The 24,036-nt window shown below is 44.0% G+C and overlaps 1 protein-coding gene across 20 annotated transcripts in view; it reads right to left on the bottom strand.

Moving 5' to 3' along the window:
• LOC146868219 (cyclin-dependent kinase 11B-like) overlaps nucleotides 1–24,036 on the bottom strand; it is a 459,040-nt gene that overhangs the window by 415,050 nt on the left and 19,954 nt on the right. For all 20 annotated transcript variants that reach the window (XM_085609447.1, XM_085609482.1, XM_085609460.1 and 17 more), the window contains 2 exons: nucleotides 9,338–9,462; nucleotides 8,511–8,652 (listed from right to left, as the gene is read on the bottom strand). In XM_085609447.1, the coding sequence (XP_085465573.1) occupies nucleotides 8,511–8,652; nucleotides 9,338–9,462 (267 nt within the window). The remainder of the gene's footprint in view (nucleotides 1–8,510; nucleotides 8,653–9,337; nucleotides 9,463–24,036) is intronic.

The following is a 24,036-nucleotide window of genomic DNA, read 5'->3' as shown; positions in this document are numbered from 1 at the left end:
ATCATCACCTTCCTCAAATGTAGGGACAATCCCTTTGGGGATTTTAAGATCAGAAGTTTCCTCCCTATCCTTGTTTTTATTATTGCTGCCACCATTGATGGGTGCTAACCCAATCTCTCTCCTTTCTTTTTCTAGAGCCAGGAACCTGGACTCTAGCTCTACTCTTTTGGCCAGCCTTGCTAAAAGGCTGTCCTCTTCACTGGTGGGTCCCCCAGTGTTCTCTCTGGGACCAGAGCCACCTGTGTGGTCTCTAGGTGCCCAGATGCTAATCCTTTGGTTGGAGGGTATGGGTGCCCTCTCCTCCCTAGGGAACAGCATGGGGGGGTTATTATCCACCTCCCCTGCTTCCCTTTCCTCATCTGAATGGCCATCACCATGTTCAGATGGGTGGTCCTTAGCATACTCAGCCAAGAGCTCCTGGAGCCCTAATTTGGTTGGATGCAGGCCCATTTGTAAATCTTTAAAATTGCATAAGGACCTCAATTCCTTGAAAGACAAGTGTAAGTAAGGTGTGAGGTCGAGCTCCTCCACCAGGTCCATGTTATTATTATCACTAATAGCTGGGTTTGTTTGAGACATTCTAACCTGACAGTTCTAACCCTCTACCCTGACTACAGTGACTTATTTTTCTAAAATTCTAATGGGACTTAAAGAAGGCCCTAGCAAAACTTTTAGTAATTTTGGAAAAGACCAATCAGAATTCTAAAGACAATTTTTAAGAGTTCTGTCGTGTGATCAGATGGTAACCAAGTAGTCCAACAAATGCAAGTTTGTATCCCACCGCTGATCCACCAATGTGAGAAAGTGGCTCTGTATATCCTGTTACTTATAGGTACAGGGTGTACAGAGTCCACAGACCCCAAGAGTTTAACAGAGGTTAAAGTTAGATATAACCTTACTCTCCAAAGTGGTAGCCTGGTCGAGCAGTAAGGCAGTATCAGAGGACGTGTAAAGCATTTGTTGTACACACTCAGTCAGCAAATAGTTCCACACACTCAATAACTGAACTCTAGGCCAATGGTTTGTATATAAAAGAATATATGCTGGTTTTATTTTAGAACCAACACTTGGAATTAAAATATACTTTCTCGACAGGAGATGTTTCATAAAAATACTTTTGTATATGCAATAGACTTTTTAGTAAACAGTTACAAATAGTTGCAGTAGGCAACTATTTCTAAACACAATACACTGAGCTCAATGATAAATTCAAATTATATGCAACAGTTTACTTTTTAGATTACTTTTGTAGTTCCAGGCTTGGATCCTAGATCCAGTCCTGGGTCAGTTCTCAGAATCAGCTGTTGAAAGTCGACTTTGGTACTGTAATGATTTTTAACTAATATTTAGCTATTTCAAAAGTGAGCACTTAGAAAATATTTCAGAGCAAACAATCAATGATTCCCTAACAGTGGGAAGTCAGGTTGTGTGTAATCCCATGCTGCACCGAGGAGGTATCAGCTGACCCTTACTGCTTAAAGGAAACCCGCCTCCAGTTTCAAATGTTTGGCTTTCTTTCCCTGATGGACCACGCGCCTGCCTGTGTAAACTGCCTTCATCTCGTAATTTCATGTGACCTGCATGACCTCAGGATTTCATTAACACGGATATCGGATTTCCAAGTTTCCCCTAATTTGCCTGAAACCAAAAATGCCTACAGTTACACTTTAGCCGTGCCTCTTATCTCAGCGCGAGAACGCGCTACCTGGCGGACTTGTATTCAGAAGTGTTTCCGTGGCCTCTCCTGTGGGATATATTTCCTTTTTGCGTAAGGACACGCTAGTTAATTGCATTTTTTGTGTCTCTTAGTTAAATCCCTTGAGTGAAAGCGATACCGCATTCAGCGTGTGGCAACAAGTCTTTTGTTGTAAGGAAGATACGATGTCAATCGTGTGTGAAAGCAGAGAGCAAATCACGCTAAAACCTCGGATCTTTAAACTTACTCACAGCTGCTTGAAGAAACACAACTTCATTTTTTTCCGTTTTTTTGTTTGATGTGCGCTAGAAAGCGCCTGTGAACAAGGCTTGTTCCATTCTTCCTTTTATACATTTTGCAGACAACAGACATTTGGCTTTCCCTTATGGTTGTTAAGTACGTCAGTTCGGAAACGGACCTTCAGTATTGCCTCAAGAGCACTCCCACGGGCCGAGCCGGTTGATAATTAATGACAGCTGCTACTCAAGGAATACTCGCTCTCGTACAGAGCACTGTGTGCAATTGGACCCGCTTTCTTTTGCTTTTCGAGACTTCTCTTTGGGCGGACCACTTCCTCATTGCTGGCGAGTGTGGAGGTGCACACAACCTGTTGCACAAACACATGTTCAATTAACATCGCTTTATACACTGATGACAGCTAGGCTCTGCACTTAATCCTCGTTTCTCTTCTTGTTTTCCTTGTGTGTTCTGCAGTCCTGAACCCTAGCTTTCGCGTCCTTTGGCTAGCGACGCTGCATCTTCTTCCTGGTGGTCCTGAGTGGTCTCTTCTCTCCCTGGGGGTACTAGCCGGTTTTCTGTTGACCTTTTTAGGGTGTGATCTGACTGTACCTTAAGGGAGAGTTGGGATCCAGTCTTCGTTCCTGAGGATATTGGGTGACCTCGATACCCATTCACTGCAACACATCATACTAAACTCATCGCTCAAAATGAACCGCCAGATCAACGGTGTATCCTTGGCTTGCTCAAACACCCTCCCCATACTCCGAAAAACATTCAAATGTATCCCCTTCGATTCCAGGAAAATGGTCACGCACGCCCTCATCAGTAGCAGACTGGACTACGGCAACTCTCTCTACGCCGGAACCAACAGACAACTCCTTCACAAGCTCCAGACCGCCCAAAAACCTACAGTGAGACTTATCCTAGACATCCCCCGTAACAATCACATCACCCAACACCTCTGCAATCTCCCTGGACTCCCCATCGAAAGAAGAATAACCTTCAAGCTCCTCAGGCAAGCATACAAGGCCCTCCACAACATCAGACCAGCATACCTAAATAACCGCATCTCCTTCCACGCACCCATGAGAAACCTCAGATCAGCCGACCTCACCCATCCCACGCATCTACGAGACCAGCACGGATGCAAAGTCCTTCTCTTACCTCGCAGCCAAGACCTGGAACGACCTCCCCCTCCACCTCCGGCATAGCCCAACACTGCTCTAGTTCAAGAAGGACCTCAGGACTTGGCTCTTCAGATGACCCCAGCTCCAAACGGAGCAGCCCCTCCCCACTAGCGCCTTGAGGCCCTCGCGGATGTGCAGCTGCGCTTTACAAACCTGATTGACTGGACTGATTTATAATTAAATAGAAGCTCAAACATTGGTCCGTTGTCAATCTGCTTTGACATGAAATAATAATGTGCCTCGGAGAATAGATCATTCTCATCTGCCCACAACATCAGACTATTTAGGAGTACCCTCCCCAAGACCTTCACCACAGCATCAATCAGTGATATCGGCTGATAACACTGGGTTTTGTCCGTAAAAGACAGGGACAATTACTGAGGTGGACTACCAAGGCAGCATTAAGGACCAACGTCAAGACTGGGCCCCAGATCTCAATGTCATCCAAAAACAGTTCAGGATGTATCCGTCAGGTCCAAAAGCCTTGTTGCGGGATAGCACTAGGATGCCCTTGGCTACTTCATCCAACATATAAACCATATTCACTCTACCCCCAGCTAGCCCACCCAGGTCCTCATAGTCTCCTCTCAGTCCACCGTTATATACCCCTTCAAAATGGTACATCCACTGCTCCAAGATGGGACAGCATATGGCTGGGCAGTGTACTTCTGCAAAGCAAGGCCTGTTTATCACCTTCCAAAACAAGGAGCTATCTTGGGGTTGAAAGGCTTGAGCTAATTAGTCCCATGTCCTCCTACGCAGAATGAGTTTACAATCTGCAAGTACCTTCTTGTAGCCCCTCCAACAAGAAGCAACGCGATGCCTATCTCTGGGTACCTGCTTTAGTATGGCCTTTATTTGCTTTATGGCCTTCGAACAGTTCCGGTCAAACCATTTTGGTTCCCGAGACCTATATTTGGACACAGGAACCTTCAATAATGTTGACACCTTCTGTGCTATCCCAGGAAATGCAAACAATATATCAGAGGTACATAAATCCAGACACATGGAAATCTCCTGCCTACACCCTGGAAAAAGAGAGAGAGACCCTTTAAACTGCACGGGCTCTACCTAAGACCATCTCAGCATTCTACCGTGGTCAGTAAGAGAAAGGATACCTTGTACCTCTGCCAAGAAATCAGAACCCCCAATTAGTCCCCCAACAGCTAGGGACAAGGGGTTGTGCTCACTGAATGGGCTATGGTCTAATCTGAAGTTAGAAATGAGCGAAGACAGGAAAGCAGACAAATGTAAAAGCTATGATACAGGCACAGCCCCGCCCTCTAAACACTGGTAAAATGCATAGGGTGGCAGACTCAGCCAACTTCTCCATAGCAAAACCAAGGTTATGGGTACACAAGATTGTTTTCAACTCTGTACCGTCCCTCGTGTGAGCCCTGTGGAGCATGTGGAGCCCTTCTACCAGAGGACATTTAGAGTTATTTTTGGGAGACTTCAAAAGACAGTCCTTAGGCCAGCCTTTTGCATTATACAAATTAAAGCCAGTGATGTAGAGCCATGAAAAGACAAGTTAATAACCTGCACAAAGTGTGAATCTCATGCAAGATACTCAACTTTACCCTGTAATTCCACAGAAACAAAAGTGATCAGTCCCCCTTTGCCTCTCCCACCCGCAGAAGCCACCGCGGGAGAAAAGAAGGCTATGTATCTTTCTAGAAATAATATGTTTTTCTCTTCCCAAGTTGGCGAACCACTTCTCCATAAATTGATGGTTATTTTGTAACCTGAACAACATCAGTTTAATTGCCAATCTGAGACCACGTGGTATCCTCCTGACACGATGGTATTGTATGAGCGTAGATGCGTGTAGGCGTTGATTTAGTTCTGTTCTAGTTAAGTATTCCAATTGTCGAAGTTGCTGTGTGGTCGAGCCACTTTGCACATCAAATGATTTAGTTCCCCGAATTAAATTATAAATCTCATTGGCTTCATCTGTGGTATAAGCGGATATGACCAGTAGCTCAAACTTGTCCAGAGTTTTATGTGACACCGGGGCCATGAATGTGCTCTTAGGTTTGAATTGTAAACCTTCTCAGGTCTCTCTCGTAAATTCGACAGGTACTATATTCGTGAAATAATTCCGTAATCTCAGAACCCTCATAAATTTGTAAAATGCCACTTCAATTTCAAGTTCCGTACTATTATAAGTTGCTACAAAAGATGTCACCTTATTGAGAACGACCACTGCATAATCTAAATGCCAATAAAAATATGGTAAAAAGGAAAAACAATAAACAATAACAGTTTAACATTAATAAATCCCAAAAATATAATTTGAGGGTAGACTTAAGATTCCTTTCTTGAATCATTATACACCATCAATGCTCAGGACAATCTCGACAGTCCTGCAGAAGATATATGTAACTGGCCAACTGTAGCCTGCAACTCACATACCCCTCAAAAGTCCAAATAAGCTAGGTGCAGTGAGGTTCTCCGAAGACCTAAAAATATCAAAATCTGCACCCCGCCAAGGAGAACGAAAATGGCGGTTTAACTACTCAGCAGAGGATAAGGAAGTCTATTACTCCCATGTTAAAGAATATAGAAAATTAATCAAACAAGTCAAGACTGTCTTCCTTTCTAATAAAATCTTTGTCTCTCTGAAAAAGTCGAAGGACATTTTTTGCATAGTCTCTGAATTGTCCAATCCTGACAGGGCGACTATCCCCATCCAGCAAACACAGGATCCATGCAACACTCTTAATTCATTCTTGATTGAGAAGAATAAAATAATAAAGGATAGCATCCCCTTAAGTTCCCCTCCTAATGTAACTGTAAGGAGGAGGACGGAGCGTACCGGAAGTGGGGCGGGACGGAGCCTCTGAATGCCGCTCCGGAAGCAGGACGCGGTCTAGTCTCGGACTCGGTCTTGGGGGCGGGGCCAAAGGCGGAAGGAAACGCAAAGAGCCAAAAGGAAAGAGAGAGAGGAGAGCGATACCGGAGAGAAGAGGGAGAGAAGGCGCGAGGACGACAGAGAGAACAAGGACGAAGGCAAGCGACGACGGGAAGGAGCACCGGAGGCAGAAGGCGAGACGAGAGACGACGAACCCAGGAAAGGGATTTACACAGCGAGCAAACCCGGTGGGCAGAAGGGAGGAGAAGACGCCCCGGGTCCCAGCGCCGCGGTCCGTGTAACGGGCCGTGGCTCAAGGCAAGTGAACCTTCGGGGACCCTTCGGGTGGGGTCGGTGGAGGTGCTAAGGGGAGGGGGCAGGCACTAGAACAAGGGTGAGACCAGACCGAACTCCCTCACTTCCCTACCCACACACACACACACGAGTCGAAGGTGGTGGTAGCACAACATACACCTGAATAAGCAGCCCTGACTAAGACCTGTTTTTTTTGTTGTTTTTCCTCCCTTCCCTCACCTGCCGAGCACCAAGAAGCAAGACCCCCACCCTGGAAGTCACGGACCCACTTTTTTTGGACGAACCCGCAAGGAAGATCCCAGAGACTGTGAAGGAACTGTTTGTTGTGATGTTATGAGAACATACCCGGCCATTTACTTTTGAAATATACGTCTATCTCAAATAACTGGCATGGTAGAATAAAAGAGTCCGACACCTGCACCTGTTGAACTCGGAGAGTTTCATTGGCTTGGGTCACCCTCCCCGTTAGGGACTCCAGACTACCACAGTAACATTACTGAAGATCGCAATCCTCTCAAACTATCTGTCTTCCCCGCTACCAGTAAGGAGGATTTTCTGAACCTATGATCAAAATCAAATCTGGCTTCCCCAGCGACATTTGCCTCCCAAGAATAAAAAAAAAAAGGTCTCCTTTTCCTGACATTCCCACTCCCTTAGCCAAGGTATGGCACCAAACATCTTCAAAGAGGTTATAATGGTTTCGCTTGAAAAGAAAATGGACTCGGACTCTTTGATCTTTAAGAACTATCAGCCAATATCCGTTACCTTTCTTGGCGAAAGTGTTGGAGGCTCATGTTGCCAACTATCCCCATCAGGTAAGATTTCAGCCAGCTCATTCAACTAAGGCACTCATCCTCTCAGTCACAGATGATATGCGGAGACAGACGCGGCACCTAGGCATTGGTCCTTCTTGATCATTCTGCGGCCTGCGACACAGTCGATCACAAGCTCTTGGTCAGCTGTGTCAGAGCTGCAGGATTACAGGGTTCTGCCTTAGCCGGAGTGGTTTCCTTTTTAAAGGACCACTCACAATTTGTCTGGCTATCCCCCTTCAACTTCCCCAAGGCCCGTAAAACCTGTGGAATCTCTCAAGCATCTTCCTTGTCCCCCCCATTTTCTTATTCTATATATTCGTCTGCTAGTGCACTCCTTGAAAGATATGCAAGTCAGAGTTTATACCTATACAGACGATCTGCAGCTGATTACCACTGACCAGTCCCCAGAGTCCACAGATTTCTTCCAAAATACCACGCTGTACATCAGTAACTGGATGTGAATAGCAATCATATTAAACTCAACTCTGATAAAAACTGAGATTGTCATTACACACTATACACAGCCAAAGAGTCTAAGAGTTCTCATCGACAAGAACCTATCCATGAAACCTCAATTTGGACCAGTAAACATCCTCCTGTTATGTACAATTGCAAAAGATTGACAGATCTCTTACATTTGATGTCTTGGTCCAGGTCATTTTGGCTTTAGTCATTTCTAGATTAGACTATGCCAACTCTTTATATCTTGGCCTTCTAAAGGGCCTAAACCATAGACTTCAACGGATTCAAAACCAGGCTACTAGGCTTATTCTTCAACAGCCTAGGCATTGCCATATTAGCCCCTTGTTGAGAAAGCTTCACTGGCTTCCAGTGGAACAGCGCTCTATTTTTAAAATGGGCTGTATCATTTTTAAATCACAGCATGGCTAAAGTCTTGCCTTCATGTTGTCAAGAATCAAAAAATGCACCCCTAATTGCAACTTAAGGTCCACTCACATGAACTTCCTCACAAACCCCTCATTTAAAAAAGACATTGGGAGGTTCCAGATTTTTAGTTCTTGCCCCTCGTATCTAGAATTCTCTTTCCTCAGATCTACATACAACTATATGAGATTCCTGAAACTCTTGAAGACTTGTCTCTCCAGACAAGCGTATGACTAAAGTCTTGCCGACAGTGCGCTGTCTGTTAACCAGCTTCAAGAAATCTGACCGGTGATCGAGCACTATTTAAAGCCCTGTAACATAACATAACCCATTAGCAACAACATTTTGATCAAAACAAGATTTACAGAACAAAAAGTGCATAAACTATCATGCAATAAAAGACAAAACAGTAATGCCCAAGACCGACACTCATACTTTGGTATCGGAACGGCCTTTGGTCAAGGGCTATGCTTCAGCAGCAGAGGTGCATAATGCATTTAGTTGGATTGAACCCTCACCTCTCCCTCCTGGAATGCTCCCTGGCTAAGTCCCGCCTCTTCTGCCGTACCCACTCCATGCGAGCTTTGTCTTGCTCCTCACGTTGCTGTCTCTTCCTACGGTCGTGGTCCCGGTCTTTCTCTTTTGATCGCCCATGTTTTCCTATGCGAGAAAAACTAATTGTATCATGCACAGATACTGAAGGAATTGCCATTTAAACCTGCATGTGACAACATCTTAGTCTAGGTTCTCTTTTTTAGCTTTAGTTCAGTTCTATGATACACTTTGCAGTAAACAAAATCCAGCATCGGTTGTCCAAACCTGACAACAGTAAACACCAGCACAAAAATAAGAAACAAAAAGTGTACTAGTACAGTCCAGGAAACGATGGTGATAAGTTAAATAAATCAGCTGCCATGAAAGTAACATGGTAAATTGCCCCATCTGGAGATAAGTTTATCCTCCAGTGTTTTTGTCAAATTCTTATGGACGATTAAAAAACTAAAAGCAAATCTGAAAAGAAAAAAATAAAAAAGACCTGGACGAGCAGGCTGCACTGGGCAACAAAAATCTCTGGAAACAGCAAGAGATTAGTAAACAGGGGGTTTGATGGAGAGGATACTCTTATCTATCAATACACATTTGAAGCTAAAGAGCGTTTGGAGTGACAAAGGACCTATTAACTATTTTACAAGCCTCATTCAGAGGCAAAAAATTAAGAAAACCGTGTTAGCCAGAAAACACTATATGGGGAGCCTTCAACCTAAAAAGTTTGCACAAAAATATGCTGCAATTTTGTAATTCATAAATAGCACAACAAATAAAAAGGCAGCTAGGGAAGAAATACCTCCTCCTTCAGTGGAATGACTGCGATGCCGACGTTTCTCTTTCCTCTTCTCATCCTTTCTGTGATGTGTTTTGCGGGATGCTTGTTGTGGGGGTTTGATGGCTAAGGAGTCGTCTTCATCACCTCTGAAAGAAAAAAACCAAAACATTTACTTCTGGAGGTCTTACTGATTTTGATAACCAATTTTCACTCCAATACAGACTAAAGGATTTTTAGGTACCTAGCATTTCATAATGCATAACTGTATCGAGTTAGAAGGCTGTACAGAAGAACCTTAATGGGCTGGTGTGAATACATAAGTAATAAGAAAACTTGGTTAACGAGGAAAGAATTAGATTTGAAACATTATGGTTAAGTACTAGAGGAAAAAGGATGAAACCCCTCAATAGAGGATAAATCCAGGAGGAAATTAGGGAATGTAAACAGACAGAAGGCTGACCTTAATCCCATTAGAAGAGATGTCTCGGGCTAAAGAAAACGCAGTGTAAAATGAATCTTAACCCGCTGCACAGTGAATTTATAAAGGTGATATGTGGCCTAAAAGCTTATTTTAACACCTTTGTTAAACAAACAGGAGCATTCTGTATCTTATTCAAGAAAGGTACAAAGGAAACCTTAATTAACAGCACAGCTTGCATAAAAAATACAATAATTATTCAAAGGTGAAGTGTTTTTTTGAGAGGGTGGGGATGATAGAGGAGCATTTGATTTTAACAGGCATAGCTACATCATATTTTGAATGCCTAGTCACGAATTAAAAAAAATAGAAAGGAACTCACAGGATGACACAAATGTTGCAGTAAAGGCAAAAGAGAAAGCATCTTGGAAGTTACAGAAAATATATCTTTCAAGTTGCAAACCATTAACTCAACTTTGTGCACGTTTACCTCTTTTTACGGTCTGAGTTTCTGAACTGTAAGAGGTGTAAGGTGGATCAGCAGTGCCCAATTATAGTGCAAAGTAATTTTTAGCAAGCTTTAGAAAGATGTTAAACAGTGGTTTGCTTCCGGCTGCCAGGTTCTTATTCTACATACCAAATCTAATTATCTGCTCACTATAATTTGCCAGCTCCCATAAGGAATTTTCCAGATGAAACCTTTTACACCTTAGAGCACCACCAGCTTATTCAAGTGCATGTCATATACAGAGTTATAAAATTAGAAATATATAGAAAAATACAGCTTCAGAAACAATAGACAACACCTCTGAACAGGCTTAACAGCCATCACAATAAAATAACCCTGGGCTTATCAGGGAGGGTAGCCAATGCCAAAACCTTCATCTAGTACAATAATCTGATATTACATTTAACAAAGTACCAGACTAAATAGCCTGTAACACATTGTGATAACCAGCTGTTGAAGGTTTACTTGAATTTACAAATGCTTTTCATTATTAATAAGCTAGATCAACTACCTTTGTCATAATGTTTAAAAATAAGCAGACTAGACCTATGGCATGGGACAGCGCTCCAATCAGGTGTTGTCACCATAACCAACCCAGGCCTACTGTTTTGAGCATAACTTTTTCCACAGTTGGCAAAGCAAAGCACTATCTCCCATAAGAGGGTCTAATATGAATTCTTACAGAGCAAACCTATGTCCATGGTCTGAAACATACAGTAACCAACATTAAAACCATTGCCTAATACAGTAATCCGTGACACTCCATGTAACAAAATACTGATCTGTAGACTGTGTGGATAACAATACACATTTAAATGCCTACTGACTTCAACATATTATGTTGCTAATAAACATGTCAGGCCTGAGCTTCTATCATACATTTCACAATAAATAGATCTAGACTATAGTGAAGTCACAATAATTGGCTTGCCACCATAACCAACTCAGCCTTGCTGTACTGAGAAGAAGCTCTGCCACAAGCCAAAAAATGCAATACAAGCAGCTGTCATTTTAGTGAAAGTACACATTTGGCCCAATCAAATCCTGTCCTCAGGGAAAACAACATGTGGGTAGAGCCTAGGTCCCTCTTCTCAGTAGTCTATGAAAGCTTTTTTCCTTTGTGGATCGCATAAAGTAACGCAACAAATGCACTGTCAAGCCACACCTAAAACCCCATGCAGATTAGTATAGTCAGGGGCCTCCTATAATGCTGTCAAATACAAAATTGCACTCAGAAGGCTAAAGGCAATAATGGAAGAGGAGCTTGCTGAGACTGCAATGCATTTTTCACGATAGCCCTCCACTCATCTGTGCTGCTGCCAGAGAAACAAGCATTGGCATGGCCAATAGGTCTCGCCTTTGGGACCTTATAAGTGTTTAGCCATGCAAAAGTTGATGTTGTTGCTTCAATGATATTGTGCTGGATAACCAAACACTTATAAGGTCCCAAAGGTGAGATCTATTGGCTATGCCAATGCTTGTTCATTTAAGGCTCTTATTGCTGATGCCTAACCTACAGCACTCTATACATGCCAGCCTTATGTGGTCTACATAAAATTGTAAAAATGAAATAATTTTTTTAAGTAAGGGGTCTACGGGTGTGCAATGAATGCTTCCTGGCTATGGGTTAGTGCATTCCTGCTGAAACTGACTTCTGCTGAACAGAAAAATGCCAGACATTGGCGTTTTGAACTGTTCTACAAAGCTGCATGCTGAGTGGCCTGGTCCATTACTGTTGTGATTGGCTAGTTTGATTCTAGAGAATTAGAGAGATTGTGAAGATGTTGGGCAAACACACAAACCTTTTTTTTGTTGTTAAAATGGTGCAGGTCTTAATAGTTATTCAATCTTAAGTATTTTAGGTCAGGTTGTGCATGTGGCCTTTGTTCAATAAAAAAGATCCAACTGTGGGAGGCAGCAGAAGTGAAATCAAACTTGACCCAAAGCTGAAATGCAGAATAGTATAAAGAAGCATTTAAAATAAGAGTCAGATCATGGACTTGTGCAGGAACACGCCCCTTGTGCTTAACAAGGGTTTCTTCCGAAAGAAAAGACTAGGTTGTGTTCTTGGATCTTGTCCTTGCCTCACTGTAGTTATCATTTAGTAATCTGTTACTCCTGAACAAACAGTTTGTGTGTATGCAAATTTGGAGTCTCCATTCAATAAAGCATTTGTAGAACGCAATAGTCACCCCGAGGGTCTCAAGGCGCTGAGGGGGGGGGGGGGGGGGGGGGGAGTGTGGAGGGGCTGCTACTGCTCGAACAGCCAGGTCTTGAGAAGTCTCCTGAAGGTAAGCAGGTCCTGGGTCTGTCGCAGATGGATGGGGAGGGTGTTCCATGTCTTGACTGCGAAGTGGGAGAGAGATCTGCCGCCGGTGGATGCGTGGGACGTTGGCGACGTCAGCGGAGCGAAGCTGGCGATTGGGAGTATAGGCGAGTCGTTTGTTGAGGTATGCTGGTCTGGCATCGTGGAGTGCTTTGTGAGCGTGGATGAGGAGTTTGAAGGTGATGCTCTTGTTGACGGGGAGCCAGTTCAGGTTTCTCAGGTGGGCAGTGATGTGGCTCTGGCGGGGGATGTCGAGGACGAGGCGTGAGGAGGCGTTCTGTATGCGGTGAGTTTTTTCTGGAGTTTGGCCATGATTCCCGCGTAGAGGGCGTTGCCGTAGTCCAGCCTGCCGGTGACGAGGGCCTGGGTGACCGTCCTGGTTTCGGTGGGGATCCATCTGTAGATCTTGCGGACCATGCGGAAGCAGGTGGAGGAGACGGCGTTGACTTGCTGGGTCACTGACATTAATGAGTCCAGGATGAACCCCAGGTTGCGTGCGTGGTCAGTGGGTGTCGGTGCAGCTCCTAGCAAGTCTCCATTGAGGTTGTTTTAAGGCAAACAAAGCAAACACAAGGAGATGATGGACGGAGCACTGAAACTTTGCAGACACTCACCCCCAGTCACAGATCTGGGTTTAATTCATCATTGTTCTTTAGCTCACTTCGCCACCCCAGTTCAGGCCCAGCTCTATGCAAATCAGTCTTGACCTTGAGAGAACCACAAAACCTTCAAAGATTGAAAACGAACACTATTTCTCAAGCTTTTGTGTGTGATCTCCATAAACACGGCCCACTTTAAAAATGTGTTTCCTCTCAACAGAAAACTATTAACTGAAAAAGGGGGGACGGGTGAGGGCATTTCAAAGAAGGAGGTCCGATTTAAGCCACTGTAGTAGAAAGCTGCCACCTGTGAATCTTCACAGTAATGTAACACATTCATTACATGTACTTATTCCAACATTAGAATTAAGCTACCCCTTTCGGTGGACTAAACCTTTCCACTGTTGCTCATTTGTTAAATGAACATTTAGGGGCAGCTACCAACATGAAACGTGTTCCTTACGATGAACACAGAGTTGGCTGAGCTACCTCAATCAAATCACCAGTCGTATCAGTGGGCTCGCTGCCTCCACAGCTCACTGGAGCCACTCACTGCCAAGCGGTTCCTGGAAAAAGTCAGACAATAGACTCCCCCCCCCCCACCCATCTCGCTGATGACAGACACTAACGCGACAGGGAACTCCACAGCTCCATCGATTTACAAGTGAAACGGCCTGTCAGGTACCACAATCCCCCAACGTGCAATGAAAGCAATTGGCCTCACTGAAGCGATACCGGAGGCTGGGCCTATGCGAATGTTAATGGGGCCCAGGGGACAGGCCCTTGAACAGGACCGGTGCCCGTCAACATTCCAGCACACGATGCAAGGTCCCTCCTCCACACGGGTATCCTCCAGGGAGCGACAGCGCATCATGCCTATATGAAGACAGGTTCTCCGAGACAAAGAAAGGGCTGCTCCACTTAGAACACATAGGGTAAACAAACAAATGCCAGGCGCATTCAGAACACAGTTGGCAGGCAACAAGAAGAAACCAGTGGGTGCATGTCAGACAAGGCCCACTTCCCAAAGAGGGATCTATAAAATGTGCCTGACATGAATGAAGCCCCTGCCTCATGACCACAGTATTCAGAAGTGTCAAAACAGAAAAATGCAGTTGACAAAGGGGTGAAATCGTGGGGTACAACTAGCTGATTTCTAATCAGTACTACAGAATAAAACACTAACGACAAATGAGGGAACACCTACCATACACCAAAACAGGCAGTAAATACTGTAAATGAAGCCATGTTAAACATTAAATAAACCGGCCGTCTGTATAAGAACGAACACCTAGCCGAAGGCATTCGATTCAAACAATCACTTTAATGGTTTGCAAACCCAAAGCAAAAAATAAGGCCAAAACTACGTTGCGATCGATAAATAAGGAGATAAAGTACAAATACTAGTCTTCTAGAAATGTCAAATGTGCACAGAAGCCACACTCGGAAGGGGCGGCCTATATACTATCCCTAAGGACTTACTACTGCTCGCACAAGCGGACACGGGTAGAAAAAAGGATTAGTGCACATCGCTAATAAACTCAATGGCATGACACACGGCCAACATGCTAGAGCATAAATAAACAATGTCCCCGCCTGAAAAGAAGGGGAAAAAATCATTGTTAGTCACAGTACACCTGTCAATTTAACGGAAGATGCGAGGTTTGCACTTGGGGAATGGAATTCATTGGCTAGGTATTTTAAAGAGCACACACACTCCAGAATTTTACGGCGCTTAGAGAGGCGAAAAGAAAGGAAAGGAAAAAGAAAAAAACTCACTCATTTTTCGAGGTCAGGCACCACTATGTTAGAAGAATACCGTACGACGACCACATAAAATACACCCTATGCCGTTTCCTTTAATCAAATAAAAAGGTACCAAAGCCTGGAGGGTGCGTATATGTGCAATTATCTGGAAAGAGTTGGTACGTAATAGCCACACCCAAAAGATACCTTTTAATACAACACATAGGTGGCAGAGTCAAAAGGCAGGATACCCCCAGGGGCAATAGAAGGTTCAACGGGAAACCCGCAATGAACCTGTAATGAAGGAGGAAAACATGGACGCTAAGTGACTTCCCAGAAGCCACGAACTCGTAGGAAGACAAATGGGTCGGGGGATTCAGAAACACCAGCCGAACTTTATGGATAAAAAAGCACAAGTCCAACCAATTGTAATTAAAAACCGGTGCAAGTTACGAACCACTGAGATGCATTAAATCTACCAATACAAAAAACAAAGTTTCTAATAAATGCAAAGGATTGCGTCATTGGATGTTAATATATACACTTAAACTTTCAGGTGTAGCACTTCGGAATGCCTACATACATTTTCAAAATTAGACTTTCAACTACCTGCTTTGAGCCAATAAGAATCTGTGCTCCGTGGGCAATCAATGTGGACATTGCAACCGAAAGTTCCTTTTAAATGTGCACATTCCTATTCCAACCACAAAATGCCTGTTCAAAATCACAGGATAGCCCCCTAGGGAGCAGACAGCAGTCTAGTTAAAAATAACAAGCATTGGCCGCGCAGCCGTGAAAGTAACGCGGCCGTAAAAAAGCAAAAGTGATCGCGATCACAGGGACGCGCTCTGTGGTGTGGGAGGGGCGGAGCGAGGTGCATGGGAGAGCAAGCGAAAGGAAAGGGTGCCGCGAGGAATGAGCCATGACAAAAACCCAGATGGCGGCTGCGTGCGTGCGGTTGGACTTTCAAAAACTCACTTACAAAATGTCTCGCCAGAGCAGCGCATGCGCTGGCTCAGGCAAGACCTAAAAACGAACAATTACAGGTCATGTGTGGCCATGAAAGCTCATGTAGGGCAGCCATATTGCTGTTGGCTCAGGCAGGTAGACAAACAAAATCACAGCTTTGTGAAGGGGGAAACACTTCTGTGGAAGTATTAAACCCATGCCCAATCAAAATTTGTAGGGAGAGGGAAAGCAACATGAAAAATGAATGGAGAGAGGGCAGGTGGAGGACACCAGACTGCTGCCCTGTCTTGTAGGCTTTTAAATAAAAAGGAAGGTGCATTTGCCATTTTGACCCCCATATGATGTTTTGGTCTCCTCAAATGCGGTCAAAGTGGACCTTTACTCATAAGAATAACGTTGCTTGGTGTATATCGGTTCAGTATATGAGATATAGTGTTTTAAATGTGTTCAGCAAGGGGCGTAGAGTGGAAATTTATAGATGCTAGACTACTGAAAATGTTTTTCTTACATTTGCCACCTACTACTATAGCGCCGTTTGACAAATCGGCAAAACAAAATGTAGCAAACACTTATCTTAAATGGCATAAAGGACTATTTGTTTGCTAAAAAATGTTCACTAATCCACAGAAAGTGTGGCAGTCATTTAGGACAGTGGTTCTAAACCTTTTGACTTTTGTGGACCCACACTTAATCATTACTGGAGCCCAGGGACTCTCACAATCATTAGGGAATCCCGGCCTAAGCATTTTTGAAGATTTGAACCATAAAACAAACAAAAATTGCAGAAACAAGCATTCATCACACAAATATACTAAAGACGAAATATTTCAGTTATTTCTCAAATTTAAAAAAAAAATCTAAATTTAATCTTAATGAAAAGGTTGGAGTTTCTCTAATAATACAGTCTACTCTCACAAACTGATCTGAGGATGCAAACAATTTTTATGCTCCAATTTCAATTGCTTCACATTTATACAACACATTTTAAAATGTTCACTTTTACATTTTGTTTCTTTATTTATATACACATTACTTATATGTTAATACTATTTAATTCACTAAGCAGGTACGGACTACTTGAGTAGGCTTGGTGGCCCCCCAAGGGTCCCATCACCACAGGTTAAGAACCACTGTTTTAGAACATTTCGTTTCCAGTTGCTATGTCAAGTTTTGTGCAGAGCCACAAAGGCAAGGTGAGTCATGCAGGGTAACCAGGTAAAAGTGCAGCAAAATGTTTATGTGCCAACAACTGGCACAGTTTAATTAATTTGGTGAGACAGAAATCTCTGGTGTCATGCAGATTCGACAAGCGGTCTATTACACCAGTAGGTCACTATACTGCAGTACAGAATCTACAGAAAATCTATTTTTTAACTGATGCTGTGATCTGGAAGGTGAAACTTAAACAAGCACTGGCACAGCCAATAGGTATCCAGTTTGCGAGAGCTATTGACTTTGGTAAAGTCTCTTAGCCATGTTGTATAGCAGCACAGCTGCTGTGCAGTATGGCTGAAAGTTAGAAAACAAAGCACTGCAACATACAGCTAAAGAAGACAAAGGAAAACGTGTCCGGCCATTAACAGGCCTCTGCCGACTTACATGATTTGCCACTGGTTGTTTTCTTCACTCATCCAAGATGGCCGTCGACCATGTGGAAATGGTAAAGTAAAATAGCCAAAAAGGCCACAGGTGCATCTTGGCATATGCACAAGAATGCTCACAAGTAATGAACAACTTGGAATGCTTTATTTCCATTACAAGATGTGCACTGTGTGCGTAAGTGGGTTTCAAGGAAACAGAGCACTGGCACGCTAGGGGGGGGCAAATAAAATATATATATAAGTAATAAGAGTGTGTTTACGTGGAAATGGTGTGATGTTTACATCCTAAAATGCAGTGGGCCGATACAAACGCTGATGGGCAATTCCTTTAGCCAATCACACAGCCATCTGAACCACACTAACAATAGATGAAAGGGGCTCTCTAAAGCCCTTTTCTGTAGCTGTTATTGTATGTATGTGTAAATGTATGTTGTGTGACAACATGAACTGTCTCCAAACAGAAGGAAAGACAAACCTAGAGAACAAAAAGTATTGGCAAAGCCAATAGTTCTCTCCTATGTAAGAGCTACTGGCTTTGCCAATATGTTTTAGACATTATGCACACTAGTGTGGCTGCTGTTCAACATGTCTAAAAGTTAGTCCAATAAAGGAGTGGGTCATGGAGTGTAATGGAGTGGTCTAGACTGATGCGGAGAGAGCAGAGTGGTGTAGCGTAGAGAGTGTTGCATAGAGTGGAGTAAAGTATTATAAAGTAGAGTTGCGTAGAGCAGAATAGATTGCCGTAGAGTGGAATGGCGTAGAGTGAAGTAGTGTGTCATAAAATAAGAGTGCAGTAAAGTGTCACAGTGAGTTGGGTAGAGCATCGAAGAGTGGTGTAGTGTTACAGGGTGGCATAGAGTATTTAAGAGTGGGGTAGTGTCAGAGTAGAGCGTCAGTGTGAAATAGTGTGGCCTAGAGTGAAGTGGTATAAAGTATAGTGGTGTAGAGCAGACTGCCGCAGAGTGCATTGGTTAGGAGTAAAGTGGTGCCGAGTACATGAACGCAGAATGCAGAATGCAGTGGTGTAGAGTAGATTGTTTCAGAGAAGAGTGAAGTGGCGTGGAGTGGTTCAGATTAGAGTGGTGCAGAGTAAAGTGCAGAGGAATAGAGTGGTGTAGAGTGCAGTGGCGTGGAATAGATTAGAGACCAGTGATGCAGAGTGTAGTGAGGTAGAGTGCAGTAGAGTGGCGTAGGCTTGAGTGGTGTAAAGTAGAGAGCAGTGGTGCAGAGTAGAATAGAGTGCAGTAGAGTGCAATGGTGTAGAGTTGCCCAGCGTGCAGTGGCACAGAGTTGAGTTCTGCGGTCGAGAGTGATGCCTTGAGAGTAGTGTGTCAGAGTGTTGTGGCACAGAGGAACAGAGTGCAGTGGCTTAGATTACATTGGTTATGAGTAAAGTGGTGCTGAGTGCATCGTCTTGTTTTAACATAGTTTAAAACTATTGTTGGGGGGAGCTGCTAGGCCCTCCCCATTTTAACAAACATTGGTAAAAAGCACAAATATTTTTTGGTCCCAACAAGCACAGACTGCCACAGTAGTTCCCAGCACTAAACAAACCCTGCACTGATATGCTCCTTGTGAAAGAGCAGAATGCTTTAACTCACAGTAAAGCCAGCCGATAATGTAATAACAAGCATTGGCATAGCCAATAGGTCTCGCTTTTGGGCCCTTATAAGCATTTAGTTATGCAGCACAATATCCTTGGTACAACATCATCAACTGTTGCATGGTGAAACACTTATAAGGTCCCAAAGGCGAGACCAATTGGCTATGCTAATGCTTTTTTATTTTTTAACAAATTAAGCATTGCTTCAAGTACACATCTACACACAACAAGCAAGGCTGAGTCCTAGAGAGGAAACAAAGAACCAATCCGTGCTTACAGCCTGAACGGCAGCAAACACCCGGCGTCAGCGCTCTACCTATAGAGTTAAAATACTGTGTCCAGTACAACAGACTCTGGGCTTCGAGGCCTTTGAGGTGAAGGACGGCCTTGGTGCAAACAAAACAAAACTGTGAAACTGGAAGGCAGGACAGAATCTCGCAAGGGTAAGGAAAGGCGCACGAAAAAAGATGGGACGGAAGAAAAGACAGGTGACAGGAGGAAAAGAAGAAGGAATAAGGGAAGGATTGCAGGTGAGGTAAAAAGGAAGGCAGGTGAGGGAAGGAAGAGGGAATATAGAAAAGAGACAGAAGAAAGGACAGAGAAGGAAGGAAAGAATGAAGGATGGAATAATGGAAGAGAGGTAGGAAAGAAAGGTGAGAAGCAAGGGAGCAGGGAAAGGAGAAAGAATGGAAAGTCCGGTATCCTGGGGCAAATGATGGAGCGGACAGGGGATTCTATGGAGGGACAAATAGAATGAGGGAAGCAACGACAGAGAGCATGAGAAGGAAAGGGAGGGATGTAAAAAGGGTAGGGCAGAAGGAAACATGGAAGGTAGGAAGGATGGACGGAAGAGGGAAGGTAGGGCGGAGCAGACCGAGGGAGGGGGAAAGAAAGAAGTTGGGCGGACAGGGAAAGAACCTAGGGAAGGACAGAGAAAGGGGGCAAAGAGGGAAGAAATAAAAGGAATGAGAAAATAATGGGGCAAGAGAAAGAAGGAAAAAGAAAAGAACGAAGGAATTAAGAAGGCAAAGGTGAAAGAACAAAGAAACAAAGCGCAGGGGTGAAGATGCAGTTGGGTACGGGGAGAGAAGGGTGAAAGATAGAAGAACTAGTGGCATATTCACGAAGAGCCGTCCAATATAGCTTCACATCTCTGCACTCACAGCCCTGTCACCCTTCTTATACATGTGTGCTAATTTATAAAATATATTGTCCTCTGATGCACCACGTATGGTAATTAGTCCGCATTTTCCCTGCATGCACTGGCTAAGGCAAGACCTAAAAATCTTTAGTTATCAGGCTTCTCCAAAGGGACAGAAACATCGACAAAGGGAGTTAAAAAATAGCGCAATCCCAGCAAAAGGGTCAGTCTCCTCAACAAATGACATGAAAGAAAGACTATTCCAACCCACAAGAGGCAGAGTCCTCCTCAAAATAAATGAAAGAAAGATGGGGCAAAATTAAAGGGACAGAATCCTCAAAAATGAGCTGAAAGAAAGATAAACCTATGCTAAATGAGCAGAGTTCTCAGCAAATAAAATTAAAGAAGTATAAAGATACTCCTCGAATGACAGCGTGTCAAGACCTGTTAGAATGGGGGAAACTTTATGACGTGAAGCTCTGGAAGGCCCATGGGTGCTGTCCCGAATAGGAAGGTGGAAAGAAGACCAGGGAAGACGAGGAAGACACACGCCTTTAGCATTTGGTAGAGTCAGGCTGTGACACATCCACAGGAGTGCCAGGACACCCCCTGCAGTCAGAGTGCCTCAGGAGCACACACGCGAGGTGGAAGACACACACACAGCACACACACTGCCAGACAACAAGGTCGACCCAGCAGAATTGGGCCTGAGAATGCAGAAGTGCGAGGGACTGAGGAGGGGCAGATTAACAGATGTGAAGCTGGTGATGGATCTAGAGCGAGTACCAGGAGTCAGAACACCTCCAATAAAATGTTGTCAAACACCATGGTAAAGGTTTCTAGCCTCTTCGATTAACTACTGCCTAGTGTGTGACCCGGAAATACTATGTGGCTTCAGTTTTAAAGAGCCAGATGACCTAGACTAGTTTATTGCATCCAGAGTTGAACCATAGGATTTATTCCACATCTCCGACAGCGGTGAGTGCAACACTTTAAACCCGGCAAAAGTGAAAGCAGATACAGCGTCACGCGCGGCGCCAAAAGTGAAAGCAGATGCAGCATCTGCGCGTAACCGCAAGCTCTAGGCTTGTGGTAGCAGTTTCTTAAGCTCACTTACAAAAAGTCTCGCCAGAGCAGCGCATGCGCTGGCTCAGGCGAGACCTAAAAACAAAAAGGTCTTGTTTAACGCCAGACCTAATTAGGGGTTCAATTTGTAAAGAAAGTCAGAAACGTGCACTCATGGTATATATCTTTGATTTACAGCTTTCATGAATTCACAAGAATTTACAGAAGTAGGCCAGGAAATCGCACTCCTAGAAAATATTTGTAAACTGCATTTTAGCACAAGTAAATATGCATGTGTAGATTTGCTCATGTTAAAACCTGTAATCTGTTGAGTGTTTACAAGTACACTCACTCCCACAACCACTTTTTTCACAACCCTGGAAGAAGTTTTACTTCTGCCTGCGTCAGGAATAGATTTCCAACTTTTTGCGGAATGAGAAAAGATTAGATTAGAGCTGGTGAAATCCCCTAAAACATTCAAGTTAGTAAGTTTGCACATACTCAAAAGGGCATTCCAAACCGGGAACTATTGCATATCCCTACCTGTAGCCCCATAATGTAGATCTGCAGAAAGGTGGCAAAGTAAGAGAATTGTTAGTATTCAAACCCTACTATAGTATGACCCCAGGCATAAACAGAGAGGCCTTTATCAGAGCTCCTCAATAATGAGATCGCTGCCTTAAGTTGTTGCTGCATTTCATGGCACCAAGGTGACAAGAGGACTTTTTTTGTTTTACACGACAAGTGGATTTAACAAGCATTTGCAATGCAATAGGCCTCGCAGTTATCGGAGTTTAAGCTAATGGCATTGTAAATGACAATGCCTTTTATTTATGTTTTTAAAACTAAAACAAAAATAAAAGGCATTGTTAGTTTCAATGTAAATAGCTCAAACTCGCATAAATGCGAGACCTATTCCACTGCAAATGCTTGTTCATATGTTGTATTGGCAGTGCCCGGTCACCAGAGGGCTGGAAGTAGCTTGTGCGAGCACTGCTCTGATGATTGTTTGACGCGGCTCATGCACTTGGAGTGGTTGGCATTGGTACTAAGAATGTTTTGGGGAAAACAAATTGAACTCAATTACTAGCTCATTCATCTCGGAATGTATCCTCTTGATATTTGTAAAGTTCTGTTTATTGAACGCCTATTTTTTTTTTTTTTTTAAACAGCGATTGCAACTGCTATCAGTTCTTTATTTGTAAATAAAGCATACTTCCTTACAACAGGCTTCGCATATGAAGTTAGCCAGTGATGTTCTGAGACATTGGAGTGACTAAGCACACTCTTCCACACAAAAAAGCATTCCTGTGCAACCACACTCTTGCCACCCTGGCCAAGTTCAGTGTGACGGGACGAGAGCACACTTGTGTACCTTAAACACAGCATCCCACAGTGGACACGTAGGCCTTCCAAGCCCACATCACCTCCTCCTTGCAGACCCTACAGGTCAGATACTACATTCAAGTCAAAGAATTCAAAGAGAAGAAAACAAGCCTGGAGCAGCACATCAGGCACGGACCTGGGAAACTTGCCAGCTATAACAAGGGCGCAATGCACAAGTGACACACGTCCGCTACACAACTAACAATTACAATGTCACGGCCTCCATTTCTTTTCCTCAAGATTAACTACGTTAATTGACCATAAAACAATGGCAGGAAGAACGTATACATATTGGCGACCTGTTCATACCTTATAATTTTATGTTGTCTTTGACTTGCAATGCAAGTAATGCCAGTTACCCTGTTTGAGCTACATTTGTTTAAATGCCAATAAAATCTTTTATTAAAAACGGTAGTGCAGCTTTAAAGGCCTGTCTGTAAGACACTTGGCACACAGAGGTCTTTCCTGCCCTTAAGAGGAGGCAGGCATTCTCTTTACGGATGCTTCAGATCCCTGCTGTCTCGCGGAGCTTGCAGTTCCAGCCTCCACTCGAAGTTTAAATTCACATTCTCCAAACCCACTGGGCCGCGGGGGTCAATACATTCCCCTGTAGGTGCTAATTAAACAACAGTTTTACCGCAATTAAACAGGGAATGGGAGGGCGATTTTTTTTTACCTCCCATCTAATCAAGTCTGACACGCCTCTGCTTTATTCCCTCAGGCCTGTTTGTAGTCCAAAATTTCCCCCCTGTATCTGCAGAAATGTGAGGCAGCGTTTACGTGGTGGCATAGAAAGGCCCTGTGCAGGGATGTAGATGGCTACAAGTCAATAGTAATTTAAAAAAAAGAAAGCTTTGATCCACTAGTTCCACAGAAAAAAAAATGCTAAGTGTCCAATAAATCATGAGATGTGGTGAGGTAGAAATAGCGTGCATAGTGCAAGGCAATAGATCACAAAACAGCTACACGTTTATACCACCGTGGTAGAGATACCTGCTTCCCACCCATAGCTGTCACCCTGTGAAGTAGCGCTCAGTCTCTCTGTGACGGGACTAGCTGTACTGGGTCTATGTGGGCTACTGTATCAGTGCTCCAGATCTGAGGCTTCTCTCCAAGCACTCGTCGGGCGCAAGCTGAAAGACGCCGCGAGCATGCACATCGGCTGTCCGGGCGCAAGCTGAAAGAGATGCCGGAAGCGTGCATATCAGCTGTCCGGGCGCAAGCTGAAAGACGCCACGAGCGTGCACATCGGCTGTCCGGGCACAAGCTGAAAAACGCCGCGAGCGTGCACATCGGCTGTCCGGGCGCAAGCTGAAAGATGCCGGGAGCGTGCACATCGGCTGTCTGGGCAAGTGCAC

Source organism: Triturus cristatus, chromosome 1_2 (genome assembly GCF_964204655.1).
Source record: "Triturus cristatus chromosome 1_2, aTriCri1.1, whole genome shotgun sequence".
Taxonomy (NCBI): Eukaryota; Metazoa; Chordata; class Amphibia; order Caudata; family Salamandridae; genus Triturus; species Triturus cristatus.
Note: the sequence above shows the minus strand (reverse complement) of the source record. Positions and strands in the feature narration are given on the sequence as shown.